This window comes from Diplotaxodon limnothrissa, linkage group LG20 (assembly GCF_057381915.1).
Source record: "Diplotaxodon limnothrissa isolate DT_005_m linkage group LG20, D_limnothrissa_male_GT1.1, whole genome shotgun sequence".
In the NCBI taxonomy this organism is placed as follows: Eukaryota; Metazoa; Chordata; class Actinopteri; order Cichliformes; family Cichlidae; genus Diplotaxodon; species Diplotaxodon limnothrissa.
In genome coordinates, this window is record NC_140615.1 from 13881368 (window position 1) to 13899449 (window position 18082).

The 18082-nt window shown below is 40.6% G+C and overlaps 1 protein-coding gene across 1 annotated transcript in view; it reads left to right on the top strand.

The window, feature by feature from the left end:
- ctnnbl1 (catenin, beta like 1) overlaps positions 1-16463 on the top strand; it is an 82571-nt gene extending 66108 nt beyond the window's left edge. The window contains exons 14-16 of the mRNA XM_085344516.1: positions 1677-1814; positions 2476-2548; positions 15860-16463. Coding sequence (XP_085200642.1) covers positions 1677-1814; positions 2476-2548; positions 15860-15948 — 300 coding nt within the window. The 3' untranslated portion in view covers positions 15949-16463. The remainder of the gene's footprint in view (positions 1-1676; positions 1815-2475; positions 2549-15859) is intronic.
- Positions 16464-18082: the final 1619 nt, after the last annotated feature.

The following is an 18082-nucleotide window of genomic DNA, read 5'->3' on the forward strand; positions in this document are numbered from 1 at the left end:
GAAGCCAGTGCATGTCCAGGCCCGTCTGAAGTTTGCCAGAGAGCACATGGATGATACAGCAGAGGATTGGGAGAATGTCATGTGGTCAGATGAAACCAAAGTAGAACTTTTTGGTATAAACTCAACTCGTCGTGTTTGGAGGAAGAAGAATACTGAGTTGCATCCCAAGAACACCATACCTACTGTGAAGCATGGGGGTGGAAACATCATGCTATGGGGCTGTTTTTCTGCCAAGGGGACAGGACGACTGATCTGTGTTAAGGACAGAATGAATGGGGCCATGTATCGTGAGATTTTGAGCCAAAACCTCCTTCCATCAGTGAGAACTTTGAAGATGAAACGAGGCTGGGTCTTCCAACATGACAATGATCCAAAACACACCGCCCGGGCAACAAAGGAGTGGCTCCGTAAGAAGCATTTGAAAGTCCTGGAGTGGCCTAGCCAGTCTCCAGACCTCAACCCCATAGAAAATCTGTGGCGGGAGTTGAAAGTCCGTGTTGTTCGGCGACAGCCCCAAAACATCACTGCTCTCGAGAAGATCTGCATGGATGAATGGGCCAAAATACCAGCTACTGTGTGTGCAAACCTGGTAAAGACCTATAGTAAAAGTTTGACCTCTGTTATTGCCAACAAAGGTTATGTTACAAAGTACTGAGTTGTATTTTTGTTATTGACCAAATACTTATTTTCCACCGTGATTTACAAATAAATTCTTTACAAATCCTACCATGTGAATTCATGGATTTGTTTTTCACATTCTGTCTCTCACAGTTGAAGTGTACCTCTGGTGCAAATTACTGACCTCTGTCATCATTTTAGGTGGGGGAACTTGCACAATCGGTGGCTGACTAAATACTTTTTTGCCCCACTGTACTTTGTCAACCCTGAAATTCTTTTTAAATAATAGAGGCTAGGCAATAAGTGTCCCTTTTCCGTCATTCTGTCTGGCAGCAAGAATCAGATTTTTAGCTGCTTGGTAAAAGTGAAATTTGGCTGCCTCATTGAAAAGTTAGTATTACCATTTATATGCTTCAATATGAAGGTGTATCATTAGAAAATGGTTGCATTTGCATTATCGGTAGCTTAATAAAGCATGTTTCCTGTGAATGTCACCAAATACACTCAGTTTGTCATTCTGCAAATACATGAATATTTCAGTGTTTTTATTACCAGGCCAGTTGCATCATTCACAATAAATAGTGACTTTACTGATGACGTTTAGATGTAAATCTTAGAGGCTGCAATGTGCTATACACACTGTTTGTATTTCTGTGCCATTCTAGTGGCTTACGCTTCAGATTCCCCTCTCCCCTCAGGTCTGCTTCTTGATCTCTAATGATGATTAATGTAGGCTGTGTGCTTATTGGCACCACTGTGTTATTGGCATACTGACAGGACCGTTAAGATGGATAACTATGCAAGTGTGTGTACGTATGTGTAAGTGTGTGAGAGCCAGCAGTAGAGCTGTGAAATCGATTGATTTGTTTGTCTGGTCAATAAGAAAATTGATTTGTGGAAGAGGCTGAAAAACAACACCTAAATTAAACTTGGGCTCTGATTTTTTTTCTGTTTGTTGAATCTTTTATAAGTGTGCCACAAACAACAGAAAACTCTGCTTTGTGCTTGAAAACATTTCTCTTTTTACAAGGCTTTTCTGTCTGTTTGTGTGTGTGCAGGAGATGGTCCGTCGTGGGGAGATCTTGGACGACAGCATGGAGGATGAGTTTTACCTTCGTCGTCTGGACGCCGGGCTATTTGTTCTTCAGTTGATCTGCTACATTATGGTGGAGATCAGCAACTCAGGAATCCCACAGGTACACACACATGTGCACGCATGCACACACGCACGCAAACTGGTCCTGGCTTGCCAATTTCCTTTCAGATTAATTGTTCTTAACATGTCTGATCACACAAACTATGAAAACAGATGGAGGTCAAATAGCTTTTAATGGGTGCAGTTTGTTAAAGTGTTGCAGTTGCAGGCAAAAAAAAATACTACTTAGGCATTTGACTTGCATTATGTCACAGTCTATAACGCCGTGTCACTACTGTTACACTGTAATACTGCTGCTGAAACCTTTTGTCAGGGTTTGGGCTAAATTCTACTGCCTGCAAGGTGCAACCACTGCATTGTTTTCTATATTGTAAAAAATATGAATGAAATATTGGGATAAAGATTTGAGGCAATATTTCCAAGCACTAGTGTTTAAAAGGCCTAGTATAACATAAAAGCCACTATAGTAGAGTCCAAGAATAAACATATGGAGCAAACAATTAGCTTAAAGTTGGACATTTTAAGCTGAGCAAACTAGCATTAACTCAAAGTGGAAACTGTCTTTTTAGCTACAATGTTACCTTTAGTTCTTGTTTATCACTAAAATACAGACCAAGTAATAAGACACATCAAAACAATCAACAATATACAGCTTTACATAATAGGAATTCTATTTTCTTTTCTTTTTTGTCTGCATGTAGCTTCAACAGAGGGTCCATCAAATTCTTAACCTAAGAGGAGGTTCTGTCAAAGTAGTGCGCCACATCATGAGAGGTGAGTAACTTTATCTTCTCAATATTTCCTTAGTATCTCTGCTACTCTGCTGCACATAAACATACAGACACTGTTTTATGTGAAAACATATGGGGAGTGCTTTAACATATAAATGTGTTTGATCAATACACAAAAGGTTATTAGTATTTTTTTAAGCGCTGTTAACGTGAGTAAAGAATTTTGAACATAGCTTTTTATTTTGGATGTTTATGTTATTTTACTTTGCAAACAGGCAAAGTTATTTTACAAAAACCCAAAAAAGCCAGGGTTAAAATCAATCAGTTCCTTTTTGCTGGATAACAACCTGCAGTCGTTTGTTGTGGTTTGCAACAAGTCTGTAACACGCCTTCTCCCCAGGCCATTCTTCTTTGGCAAATCTCTCAAGCTTCTACAAATTTGACGGAGATATTTCTTTACAAGGAGCTACGCATGTTTTGAGTTGTGTTTATGTTGGAGGACAAAATGACGACCCAGATCCAGTTTGGCTTCTGACTGTTGAAATCTTCAGATATCCTTCATTTTCTCAAGTCCAAACTGAGTTCTTTTGGCATGATGCTTTCACAGGTGACAGCTCAAACTCTCGCTGAAGTTTTTATATTGTGGAAGAAAATCCTCAGTTTTAGCTTGATTTTACAAACTTTGAGTATTACAGTACATAAAGTTGAAATGCATCATTGCACAGCAGTGGTTTGATAAAAAGGTTAGTTTTTCAGAAGGCAAATAGTACTGCTTTTGCTTTTTCTGAAGTAATTATGTTATTGTATGCTTAGAAATGCTATGTTATAAATTCCTTGCGCCGTTAAAAAAAGCAGTTGGAAGAATTCTGACAAAAACGTCCATTCTGATAGTCCTCATCTATCAAATTGAAAGTGTGAAATAATTTTCTCCTTATCTTCATACTCTGCAAATGGGAGAATAATCTGTAGTGACACATTTCTCAGCACAGGCCTTTCCCGTGACTTTATATCAAATCTACAGGTTGATCTGGGACCTTGCCCAAAAGCGCAGATCCTTCACCTTAGTGAACAAGGATAAAAGTAGAAAAACTGCATATTTTGAAAGGGCAAAGTGGTGCCTTCAAAAGTTGCTCTTACACCCACAGAGATTTATATTACTTTCAGAAGTGCATTTTATTGACACATTTTGTAAAATCCTGTTTCCAAGTGCTTCTCAGCCTGGCAAGGAAACAGCATTTCAGGGGAAAATGATGGTATAATCGCTGTTCTTTGGCTCTGGTTATTGTTTGATAGCAAGCCTGTGCTGTTTGCCTGCCAAAGTGGTTAGGTTGGAATATAATAAAATACCACAAATAATGTCATATGCTCCTGTTCTCTTGAACAAAGAAGTAGGCCTGGGGAGACCCTGTCACTCTGACCTTTGTTTAGTATATTCTTCCTTTGCATTTGCAGTAGCAGAGGTCACCTTGTATGAGAGGGGTGTCTTTAATATTTAGACTGTCCTGACTATTACGATATAGACAATTCAGATGGAAAAATAAACACGATAAAATCGAGCATCTAAAATATCCAGGCAGATGTGATTGTTTTGTTTTTGTTAATTGTATTACCTTTCTGCAGATGGTAAAACAATATGATGAAATTGAGCCTGGCTTGCAAATCTGAACTGATCATATTATCACTGAGTAGAGCAGAGACAGTCTGTCTGTCCTTTATTCACTTTTTTCACTTAGCCAGAGATTTCTCCTCGTGCTATATTTGTTTTCTGCCGTCAAAGACCTAGCAGGTTGTGTTATTTCCTTCGCGGCGCGACATCCATCCTTCCCGTATCATTGTTGGATAAAGCTCGAGGACGTGGCTCCGTTCACACACCCTCTGGCTCTCTGTGGCATGTAACACTGTAGATAGAGCCATCCGTCACACATGGCACTGCCAGCAAGCGTGGCATTTCTCCAGTCCTCCCCGTGTGCGTGTGTGCAGGAATTTGTATCCTAAATGTGGCTGTGTGACTCTTTGTTTTCATCTGCATATTTGCATACACGCACATCGTGCTTGTCCACACTATGTTTTTGCTTACTTACAGAGTTTGTGTGTGTGTGTGTGTGTGTGTGTGTGTGTGTGTGTGTGTGTGTGTGAGTGATTGCCATTAGCATGTCTCCATGTTTATTTGTACGCACATGTCCTTGCTTGCTTTTATCTGCATATTTTTTAGATATTAACAAACCTTTGAGAGGAAATCCTTGCAGATGTTTACTTCATTTCTGATTCAGTTTACATTCTGTACTCGTGCCTGCCCTTGAATGTTTTCTACATATTAATGTGCATGTTAGGTTTCCTTGCATGATCTTGATGTGACTTATTTTTCATAAACTATATTGTGTTTATGTGTTCTGCAAATAACTATGCGTCCGCATACATAATAGCTTAGAGCCATTGCATATGTCTATCATAATTCATCTGCGCGCGTGTGGTTCAGTGACCTCACCCTTTCTACTAGGCCACAGTGTGTGGAGCCATCTCCCATTTCAAGTGCCCCACCCGGTCAATGTTAAACCACAGGAAAAGGTTAAGCACATGCAGTGTGTGTCGCCTGCTCTGCTATCTTGACCTTAACGGCTTTAGCTTACTGAAGAATAAAAAACTGCTCCGCAGGAACAATTTTGCTTGTGTTGTGAAGTTTTTGGTTTTGAATTCTGAGGTTTATGATTTGCCTTTTTTAAAATGTTTCAGTTGTGATAACCTTGTATAATAATACTTGGATTTTTACCCAAGTATTGAAGCTAATTCTTACACTTAAAGTTATGATACTAGTAGTTTTGAGCCTACAGTGGACAAAAATGAATGCAATTCTTAAATATTCAGTGTAATACCTTCAAATAAAACTGAAAGTCTCCACTTCAAATTATTTTAACACAATGAAAACCAGCCTTTGTGCCATTGAACTGTACCGTTGACTAAAACAGTACTTAAGCGACTGTGTCGATTAAGAAGTTGGGTTCTTTCCTGCAGCACATTCTTGTGGCATGAATCTTTATATCAATAAAGATGTTAGAATAGTTTTGGGGTTTTTAAATCAGAGACTACCCTGACTAACTGCTGATGCAAACTCTGTTATTTTGTTCTATAAGAAGTTCAAAAAAGAGCTTCAAGGTTTACGCCTAGTCGGCCTTCAAGAGGTAAAGAAAGAAAAAGGTGCAAAAGAAGTCTTTACGCTGTATTTAAGCTAAAGGTGGAAGTTGACCAAAAATATTGAAACCCTTGCTCACCCTCCCATCACAAAAGAACAGTTAAGTAATGTCAAGCCCTTATTCCAGGGACTAGAAATTATGGCTCCCATGGTATCCTGTGGGGTAAGAACATGTACTAAAGAAAGAACTTGCAAGACTTAAAAATTAGAGATGGACCGATCCGATATTACGTATCGGTATCGGTCCGATACTGACCCAAATTGCTGGATCGGATATCGGCAAGAAATAAAAAATGTAATCCGATCCATTAAATATCAAAAAAGCACCTCACAAAACTTGCTACACGGCGTAACTCTGCTCATAACCGTAGCAAGTTGCAGCAGTATGCATCACGTGATAGAGCGGCTGTGTGTATTTGTAGCCTTGCTAGCAATCAGGCATTTCATCTCCGAGGAAGTTATCCCAGAGAGAAGTAAAGCAAGTGTGTAAGTTCATCTCTGAATGTTTGTAAAGCATTCCCATGGTAAGCTTAACAACCAATATATGGAGAGACTGCCTCTCTCACTCTCCTCCTGCTACTTCAATCGTGAAACTGATCAATGATCAGCTGATCGGCTTTTCTGTCGGGAGTCCGTCTCCCTTCTTTGTTTTTGGCCCACTTCTCACCAGAACGAGGAAACCAGCGGCTGAACAACAGCAGCACGTTTAAGCTTGATAAGCTGTTGTTAGAATTTATTTAATATTACTTTCTACACCAGGATCTTTTTCTACGCAGCTGACGGCTGTAACTGTGCAGGGGCGGATCTAGCAAAGTTTAGCCAGGGGGGCCGATAGGGCATGAACAGGGAAAAGGGGGCACAAAGACATACTTTTCTTTCTTATTCTCATTTAAAATGTCTAGCTTTTAATAAATAATTATCTGAATCTTACACCCAAAGTTTTAATCTGATGTAAAATATATAGAAATCCATTACTGTATATACACTGAACAAAAATATAAACGCAACACCTTTGTTACTGCTCCCATTCCCCATGGGATGGACGTAGAGACCTAAAATTCATTCCAGATACACAATATAACCATCCCTCCCAAACAGTGGTCACAAATCAGTCCAAATGTGTGATAGTGGGCACATCTGCCATATTGAGATAATCCATCCCACCTCACAGGTGTGCCACATCAGGATGCTGATCTGACATCATGAGTAGTGCACAGGTGTACCTCAGACTGCCCACAACAAAAGGCCACCATGGAATGTGCAGTTTTTTGCGCTATTGGGGGTCTGGGGACCCAGAACCGGTCAGTATCTGGTGTGACCACCATTTGCCTCATGCAGTGCAACACATCGTCGCATGGAGTCTATCAGATTGTCAATTGTGGCCTGTGGAATGTTGGTCCACTCCACTTCAATGGCTGTGCGAGGTTGTTGGATATTCGTGGGAACTGGTACACGCTGTCGTATACGCCGGTCAAGCACATCCCGAACATGCTCAATGGGTGACATGTCCGGTGCTGGCCATGCAAGAACTGGGACATTCTCAGCTGCCATCTGCCCTGAACAATGTGAACCATGATTCATCCGTGAAGCACACACCTCTCCAACGTGCCAGACGCCATCGAATGTGAGCATTTGCCCACACAAGTCTGTTACGGCGACGAGCTGGAGTCAGGTCAAGACCCCGATGAGGACGACGGGCATGCAGTTGAGCGTCCCTGAGACGGTTTCTGACAGTTTGTGCAGAAATTGTTTGGTTGTGCAAACCAATTGTTCCAGCAGCTGTCTGGGTGGCTGGTCTCAGACGATCTTGGAGGTGAACCTGCTGGATGTGGAGGTCCTGGGCTGGTGTGGTTACACGAGGTCTGCGGTTGTGAGGCCGGTTGGATGTGCTGCCATATTCTCTGAAACGCCTGTGGAGACGGCTTATGTTGAGAAATGAACATTCAATGCACGGGCGACAGATCTGGTTGACATTCCTGCTGTCAGCATGCCAATTGCACGCTCCCTCATTGCTTGTGGCATCTGTGGCATTTTGCTGTGAGACAAAACTGCACATTCCAGGGTGGCCTTTTGTTGTGGGCAGTCTGAGGTACACCTGTGCACTACTCATGATGTCAGATCAGCATCCTGATGTGGCACACCTGTGAGGTGGGATGGATTATCTCAATATGGCAGATGTGCCCACTACCACACATTTGGACTGATTTGTGACCACTGTTTGGGAGGGATGGTTATATTGTGTATCTGGAATGAATTTTAGGTCTCTACGTCCATCCCATGGGGAATGGGAGCAAAAACAAAAGTGTTGCGTTTATATTTTTGTTCAGTGTAGTAACTGTTAAGTCTAATATACCCTAGTAAGCTATAGTACTTTTTCCTTTGGGAAAGTACCATCTGTGAATTCTGCAATTCTGTTGAAGAAAGACGTTGAATCTATTTAATTATTCTTGAAAAAGAATTTATTTCTGTGCAGTTTTCCCCCTGCATCAAATTAAATTTGATTACATCGATTAAGCAACATGAGGTGGAGGGTGGTTCCCTATTTTTTTTTTTTTGCTGGGAGTTTAGTTAGGTTGTTGAATATTTCTGCTAAGTACTCTTTAAAATACCAGAATAGGGAGCATGGAATAGGTTTAAGTTTATTAGATTGATCAGTGTTGCTGAACTATGAAATATTTTGGGCGCAGTGTATTTTTTTTTTTTTTTTTTTTTTTGCCTGTCCCGTTTGGCTCTTTTGCCATCAGAATTGTTGTCTAAAGGTAAAGAAAGATGCCCAACGGATTTACTTTACCAAACTGACCATCCCAGCCTTGCCGTAATGGTCCATTTGATTCACCTTTTATTGTTTATTTTATTTTCACTTACTGAATACGGGACAGACTTGACTGGGGGAAAGAAGGGGAGAAAGAAAGAGGGAAAGAGAAACAGCTGAGAAGAGGGACGGGGGAGAAGGGCAAAAGACAAAAACCAACAGAATGGGCGCAGTGTATTTTTTTACGTACAGGTATAACAGAATAGCTTTAGTGTTGTTATTTATTTAAACTTGAGTAAAAACTTATACAAAATGCAGCAAGATATTAAAAAAACGTTTTATTGATTAAAAAACACACTATATCGGATTCATATCGATATCGGCAGATATCCAAATTTACGATATCTGTATCGGACATAAAAAAGTGGTATCGTGCCATCTCTATTAAAAATACAAACTATTGCATTTAATGTAAGTAGCAAAGTCCACCCTACACAGACTTTCTCTGAAAATATCAAAAATATAGACATAGATAAAAATTTATTTGTGTTTATTAGATGTGCTGATGAAACTGGTTTATGAGAAGAAAATAAACATTTGCAGCAATTATTGTTTTTTGAAGCTTATGTCTTGCTAAATGTTGTCATGGTATCCAGATTTTAGAGAGCTTTTGCAGTATCTTTTTTCCCACTCTCTTTGTTTGTTTGTTAAAAGGCAAACTGCATGATGATTATAGACGGTAGGTTACCCCACTGTGGGCATATTCTGTACCAGCTGTCCTTTGTTCAGTGGGATCACAGTGGCTTGAGACTGGTTTAGCAGTGTTTTAAATGACTTATGGTGCTCCAGCTGCAGCTGTAATCACGCTGAAAGTCCTATAGCGTGTCCCTATCCTTGGCTGCCGTTGCAGAGGCTGCTCCTGGAAATGATTCTCCTTGTATTCATGGCAGATCCGTCCCAGTCGCTGACCTGAGTAATGGCGATGCTCACTACTGTATTGTCCTCTGCCGTGTTGCCGTGGTGACAGAAGGAGAGGGTACCAGCATGCCAAAGAAAAGGTTCTGCAGAGAGTTGAAGAGTCACGGAATCTCTGACCTCTCTGTCTGTGTGGCTGACTGCAACACCATTTATAGACATGGAGACACTGGCACTCGGTCACAATGACAGGCTGGCAGTAATAGAGGCCATAGATTATCATGTTTTTGTTGAGTTGCTTTCTCTGAGTTGCCCCTCGCCTGCTTTTCTCAGTCACCCTTAAAATTGTGCCTTTTTAAGTAAGTCTCGTTCGCATCCAAACCTCTGCGGATCAAATTAAAATCCCTGATTCTGACATTCAAGGCTTTTGTATTTGCACAAATCTGTGGACAAATCTGCATCCTCATATCTGCAGATGCTGGTCTAACTTTACACTTAACTTTATGCCTAGTGCTGTGGCCTGCTATAACCTAGCTCTCCCCTGAATACTCAATGATGGAGTAACCCGAGCAGATTACTGTCATCCTGAGCGTCTTCTGACCTGAGCTCAGTGTTTGTACTTCTAGAAGCACTTCTTGTAGCGTGCTATGCTGCCTTTACTTCTAACTTCTTTCTAATGTTGCTCAAACTTAAATACATCTCTGCAGTCTCACTTCAGTTATTTTTTTTGTGGTAAAGTAAGGTCTGCTCCTGTCTGCATGCCAAATATCCTTGGGGAAAGTACTAACCCCAAGTTACGAATGTGTGGATGTTAGATAGGAGCACTTGTATAGAAAGAGTATAGAAAAAAAGTGCTTGTGTGAATGGATGAATGAGCAAAGTTGTGTAAAGTACCACTACATAAAACCACTACATAAGAACTGGTCCATTTACCATAAAAATATGAAAATCTCTTTTTGCACTTGGGCGTCTCCGGTAATCTCACTGTAGCGTTCATCTCTACTCAACATTTAAATAAATATACTCTTCTTATCAGGTAAGAAAAGGCAAGAATTAAGCTTGGCAGAAGTGTGGGTTTAGGTATTTAAGCTCATTGTCATCTTAGTGCTTTAAAGAGCCATTTTTTCTTCTTCTTAAATAGTTTTAATAGTTTTAGCTATTAGGTATTATCATTGTCTCTCTACAAGTTTCACTGTACAGAACAGTCAAAGAATTATGCATTTTTCAAAAAATCTCTGTGTTAGCTCAAGCTGTTTAGAAGAGAAAATCAAAACTTGGCATGAATTTCTTGCATAAAGCTGACAATAAATGTCAAACTCAACTGTACGCACAGCTTGGCATTTTCCATTTATTTACTCTCAGATTTACCTCAGACTTCATCTTAGTGAAATAAGCATTGACCTAAAAAAATGAAACTAACATGGAAGTGCCACAGACTGCAGTCCCTCGACTAGATGTAAATGATTATTACAGTGGCCAAACTCGGCTAATTACTCCATTCATTACAACTTTGCAGGGGCTTGAAATTCTGCTTTTACTGACTACAGTCTACTCATCTATACTTTTGCTGTACTGTGGGCTTTAAAGCATGATAAATGCTATCTCCAACTGAAGCATGGTGTTAAAATCATGTGAAATATTTTTCTTCTTTTAGAATTTCTGAATGCAAATTTTATACATACATATTTTGACCTACAAAGGTTGACATTACTTTCCATGAGTGGCATTACAAAGTTAAAATTCCTAATGAAAAAGAATGCATCATGCTGCATTTAGGTGTTATTTGTTGTGGTGAGGAAACATAGAAAGTGTTGTTGTTAATAGCTTTCCTATTGAATAAGAGTTAGAGAAAGAAATTTATTAATCACTGTTAGGGCTGTTCAATATAACGATATATATCGGATGACGATATAAAAACGTTTATGTTTAATTTTACGCTATCGTTTGTTTCGTGGTGTCGCAAAATAAACTGTTTACGGCAATATTTTTTCATCGTTCTGATGGTCACTGTAGTGGCTACATTAATTTCTTAAAGTTCTCTCTTTTTCTTATATTTAATATAACCACACTACGGACGGACAAGCGCCTGTTTTTATGTGTTGTCTTTAGCAACAACGACGGTAAAACCATCTTGTCACGTGTCCGCTTGTTCCACATAAACCTTTCACAATAAAGCTCAAGATCCTGTTGAGACTTTTCAAAATAAACTGAATCACCTGAAAGAGTATGCAGAGTATTTTCAGATGAGAAGCAAAAAAGACCGTCAAGTGCTAAAAAATAAACCTTAGACTTAGACGTTAGAACAGGCTTTTCCCCGCAGCACGTAATAAATACTCACAAAGAAAACGGCGGCCGTTACAACTTATATCTAAAATTGTATACTTTCATGCATCGGTTAAAACACTCGACTCCAGATACACGACGCCCAGCTGGAACCACTTCACGCAAGACGAGCTGCCCGAGATTCACAGAATTTACAGAAAATGTTACATTTTTGTGATTTATATCATTATCGGACGATAGATGTCTTATATCGGGATATGAGATTTTGTGTCATATCGCACAGCCCTAATCACTGTAGACAAAGACAACTTTATGCACTTGGTCAGCTAAGGAGTTTAAAAGTGCTACTGGTTTTAAATAACGAGTTAAAACCAATTACCATGCCATTTAAGAACCGTGAAATACAGTGGGGCAAAAAAGTATTTAGTCAGCCACCGATTGTGCAAGTTCCCCCACCTAAAACGATGACAGAGGTCAGTAATTTGCACCAGAGGTACACTTCAACTGTGAGAGACAGAATGTGAAAAAACAAATCCATGAATCCACATGGTAGGATTTGTAAAGAATTTATTCGTAAATCAGGGTGGAAAATAAGTATTTGGTCAATAACAAAAATACAACTCAATACTTTGTAACATAACCTTTGTTGGCAATAACAGAGGTCAAACGTTTACTATAGGTCTTTACCAGGTTTGCACACACAGTAGCTGGTATTTTGGCCCATTCCTCCATGCAGATCTTCTCGAGAGCAGTGATGTTTTGGGGCTGTCGCCGAGCAACACGGACTTTCAACTCCCGCCACAGATTTTCTATGGGGTTGAGGTCTGGAGACTGGCTAGGCCACTCCAGGACTTTCAAATGCTTCTTACGGAGCCACTCCTTTGTTGCCCAGGCGCTGTGTTTTGGATCATTGTCATGTTGGAAGACCCAGCCTCGTTTCATCTTCAAAGTTCTCACTGATGGAAGGAGGTTTTGGCTCAAAATCTCACGATACATGGCCCCATTCATTCTGTCCTTAACACGGATCAGTCGTCCTGTCCCCTTGGCAGAAAAACAGCCCCATAGCATGATGTTTCCACCCCCATGCTTCACAGTAGGTATGGTGTTCTTGGGATGCAACTCAGTATTCTTCTTCCTCCAAACACGACGAGTTGAGTTTATACCAAAAAGTTCTACTTTGGTTTCATCTGACCACATGACATTCTCCCAATCCTCTGCTGTATCATCCATGTGCTCTCTGGCAAACTTCAGCCAGGCCTGGACATGCACTGGCTTCAGCAGCGGAACACGTCTGGCACTGCGGGATTTGATTCCCTGCCGTTGTAGTGTGTTACTGATGGTGACCTTTGTTACTTTGGTCCCAGCTCTCTGCAGGTCATTCACCAGGTCCCCCCGTGTGGTTCTGGAATCTTTGCTCACCGTTCTCATGATCATTTTGACCCCACGGGATGAGATCTTGCGTGGAGCCCCAGATCGAGGGAGATTATCAGTGGTCTTGTATGTCTTCCATTTTCTGATGATTGCTCCCACAGTTGATTTTTCCACACCAAGCTGCTTGCCTATTGTAGATTCACTCTTCCCAGTCTGGTGCAGGTCTACAATACTTTTCCTGGTGTCCTTCGAAAGCTCTTTGGTCTTGGCCATGGCGGAGTTTGGAGTCTGACTGTTTGAGGCTGTGGACAGGTGTCTTTTATACAGATGATGAGTTCAAACAGGTGCCATTCATACAGGTAACGAGTGGGGGACAGAAAAGCTTCTTACAGAAGACGTTACAGGTCTGTGAGAGCCAGAGATTTTCCTTGTTTGAGGTGACCAAATACTTATTTTCCACCCTGATTTACGAATAAATTCTTTACAAATCCTACCATGTGGATTCATGGATTTTTTTTTTCACATTCTGTCTCTCACAGTTGAAGTGTACCTCTGGTGCAAATTACTGACCTCTGTCATCATTTTAAGTGGGGGAACTTGCACAATCGGTGGCTGACTAAATACTTTTTTGCCCCACTGTAGCTATTAATGCTCTCCCATACTACTCTGATAGATACAGATTTGTAGGATGTAGCCGTACAGTGGCCAGCAGGTGTGCTAGGCATGTCTGCATGTTAGCCCATTCTTCTTTGGAGAATCTCTCAAGCTTTTTAACATTAGATGGTCGTCAGGGATGGACCTTGATCTTCAGTTCACCCCACAGATTTTCAGTAGAATTTAGATCAGGGCTTTGTGCTTTGGTTCTTGTTTTTCTGGAAGATAAAAACGGTGACCCAGACTAAGTTTACCTGCTGACTGCTTGAGGTTTATTTTTCAAAATAATCCTACATCCTTTTTTCATGATTCCTTCCACCTTGACGAGATTCACAGTTCCAGGTACACTGTGATCTTTGGTTGTACACCTCTCCCTTCTTTCGCCAAAGAAGTCTACATAATCTTTCTCCAGGTTATCATTAGCGTGCTTCAGTCTGGCTTGAATGTGTCTCTTTTCTTGGTCTGCAACCTCACGGTCCATTCCTGTGCAGGGTCCTAGTGATTATCTTCCTTGGGACTACATTTCCCAACATGGCTAAGTTCACTCGTGTCTCTGCATTTGTTCTGGGGTCTCAAGAAATATCTCTCACTTGTTTTCTTTCCAGTGTCCTTGACTACCTCTGCCAGGCTTGCTCGGTGCTGCGTGGCTCTCTTTGAATTTATAGTTGATACTTCTCACTCCAGTTCTTGACACGTGGAAACACTTAAATTTTTGTATATCCATATCCTGCTTTTTGAGCATCAACACATTTTTTTTAAAGTCTAAACTGATTTCTTTTGTTTTTGTCAGAACGATGAAAAATTAAGAAACAGGTCCTTATAAAACCAGAATTAACATAATAAATAATTTTGCCTGTTCCTCTAGAACATCTGTAAACAAGTAGTGTTCTTTTACAGTATCTCTTGAGGTTCGTCCTCAGCCCTATTACATCTGTCACTATCCTTTATGTACAATCTAATAACATAAAAACATCCTTCTACCCTCAAAAGCAAAGTCTTCTCTGTGTCTTTGGCAGCCATTCTTTATCCTCCTAAACCCTGCGGGCTCTTGTGAGGAAAGCCCCCCTTCATTCTCTTCTCTCTGAAGTGTCTCCCAGAGAAAAATCTTTTTTTTATTATTTTTTTCTTTTTTTATTCCATCTTTCTGTCTCGACATCCCTGAGTTTAATGTGTAATCCCTGCCTCAGAGGCTGGGTGAGAGACACGCCGGATGCACGGACTCCGCCGGGGCTGCGGCAGCTGCAACTTTCTGCACATTAGACTCACAAATCGACCGTCGCGCTGTCTCAGAGGGCTCGTGCGAGAGGCAGACAATAAAGAAAACAGTCAAATGTAGAGCAGTCCACACTTAAGTACAAGCACTACACAATACACCTGGACCGGTTACTGAGGAAACAGGGTAGATTTCAGTGCAGCCACTGCTGCAGGGCGTCTTATTATAGAAAAGCCCTTTTTTTTTCTTTCTTTCCACAGGAAACATCCTATAATTTGACTTTTTGTTGAAAAGTGATGTACAGACTGAAGAATGTCTAGACTAGAGTGAAAGGCTATTTAATAACAAAAGCCTTTTAATGCATAGTTCCCTTTCGCTTAGTCCTTTTAATATACAGAGAATAGCTTTCACTCTCCCTCCCGAAGTTACAGCATCTCTGCTCTGCTTCTTTCTAATTATTCAGCATTTTAAGTGCAGGAAGCAGGCGTCAGTGCCAGTAATTTCTAACTGAACTGCAGACTTGCCCCAGGGCCCTTGATGGTCAGTTTCTCAAATCAGCTTGCATGCATAATTCAAAGTATATTTGTATTCAGTCAGTTTTAAATTAATCAGCACAAAGTAAAGCTGAAGTGAGGTGGTGTTTCAGGACCAGAGCACTGGTTAGTTTTTGGTGGCTTTGACAAAAACCCATCTAATAAATTTTTGTTTTTCTGTGAATATCTTTGCGTTTTTCTGTCTGTTTTATTGAACAAATGAATTATTGAACCTACATTACTCTAATTAAACTTCTTAGGAAAATTCCTAAACCTGAAGTGTACGATGTTTTTCTTCCCTCATTTGCCTCCTGTTCAGTGCCGGAGGAGGACCAATTCTGTCAATTTCTGGCTCCAAGCATGTTCTGTTTAACCGCAAAAGTTAGAAGGCCCACGGCTGTGCTGTCAAGCCAACTAATCCTCTGATTTTTCTTTATGTATTGCAGAGTACGCCGAGAGCATCGGAGATGGAAAGAGCGATGAGTTCAAAGAGGCCGAGCGGAAGAGGATCATGGACCTCGCAGACAACTTCTAAGCTCACTTCTTCTCTTGCAGACGCTCACGCTTTCCCACCCTCAAACACAAAGAACCTCGGTGATCATCAAACCCAGAAAATTAATGATTAAATGAACAGAAACAGCTAAAAGCATTCAGTGGAGGGAGATAGGGTTTCATGTGAGAAAGAATTTAAAATTACAGCCCTAAGTTAATAATATCCTTTTTGTCTACTTGTCTAAGTCTTGTGTCAGAGAATTGGTTCAGTTCCAATGAAGATGTTTACTGCAGACACAGTGGGAGTTGAGTTTGGAGGGCAGAAAATTGTATCTTGACTGAAACACCCAGCCAGCAAGACTACTCTCAGCAACAGTGCTGTTTATTTACTGAACTCTGGTGTTGGACACTGCAGGATAATCATGGACACAGATTTTAAACTCAGAAATTCCCCCCTCAAAGCTTTTTACCTGGCGAGTTTTTGTTTGGTCTGTTTTGTTTCTGTTTTTGTTTTTTATAGATTTAGGTGTAAAATATTTTCTAATAAAAACATTTGGTGATGGAATTCTGATGGCCATTTTGATTTTGATTAAATGTCATGTTTTACAGCGTGGGATTGGCACAGCAAGCTGATAACGGTCTGTGCACATGAATTTCATTATGCCCCCACTTGGTTACTGTTGCACGGAGCGCAGATGGAGACAGCAAGCCTATATCTGCAGCCCCGTTCGCAATATTAGAATCCTTGCGGAAAGGCAGACCTGCTTCTTCTTTACTTGTCTAAACCCACCCACGGATGGATCGCAGCAGCCTCCCGGAGCTCTCAGCCCACTGCTGTTTTTCGTTGACGCTGATGCTGTTCACGCACATCAGTGAGGAGGTGGATTACAGTACAGCTGTGTACACAAACAGACCTACTGCATTATTGTCTCTGTCTTGTCCGCCAGGCTGCATCTTTGTTTGGGAGGAAAAAAACCTGTTATGAATTACATGTTAACTGAGAGAGAATATCAGCCTAGTATCATCCTTATCTTATAAGAGTAATTTCTATATAAAGACTGAATTTACGCTTTGGTGACAGTGGGAAGGAAAAACTCAATTTTAACAGGAAGTAACATCAAGCAGAGCCATGCTCCGGGATAGGCATCCATCAGCCTGCCACTGGTTGGGGATACAGGGTCACCCTAATTATTATTAAGTTTCATCAAAAAGGAAAGTTTTTAGCTTATCTTAAAAGCAGAAAGGGTGTCTGTCTCCCTAATCCAAACTGGGAGCTGGTTTCACAGAAGAGCGGCCTGAAAGCTCTCCCTCTTTCTTCTTTGTAATAGGTTAGGAACCACAAGTAAGGCACGCGTCTGAGAGTGAAGTGCTTCATTGGGCTGATTGAAAATAAAATTAAATACAATCATTTTGTGTTATTGACCGCAAATACTGGACATGTTTTTTTTTTTTTTTTCCTTCATAGGTGCAGAGGCAGACGTTTAAGTGATGAACTGTGTTAGACTTGTGCATGACACTTGTGTCGATTATGGTCATTGCTAAGTCAGGTCACGCACCAATTTTAGATTTTAGCTGAGGATTCTTAAATCTAAAATATCCATCTTCATACTAGCTTTATACTTGATAGATGTTGGGAAGCAGGTGTTACGTCTAGTTATATCTTGTTGAATTAAGTTGGTTAAATCTACAAAGAGCAATAAACCTCAGAGCCAAATTTATTTAGAATATTAATAAAGTTGCATATGGTTGTGCCCCATCTGAGCCTATTAAGAGATTTATATGACGCAGTTATGTCAGGTTTCTGTCAAAACACTCAGTCAGGGCTCAAAGATCAGAGCCTGTTCCTATCACAGGTAAAGATTTCTGTGCATCTGAACCATAGATGATGACGATTAAATATTAAGATTATTTGCAGATCCTGAATCTAAACCATTTGACTGTGGAGCACGGAAAGTGCTTTTCTACCTTGAAAGGTTCTTTTTTTTTTTTTTTTTAATTAGTGGCTTCTGGTTTTTATTACACTATATCCTAACTTTTGTTAGAAACTGGCTTACATTATCAATCACCCATTTAAGTACACCATGTCCTCTCCAGATCCTTGACCATGACTGCTGACAGGAGGCAGCAGTGGTGGGAGGGACTGGGTGGGATGCTCACTGACAGCTGCCACATCTGCT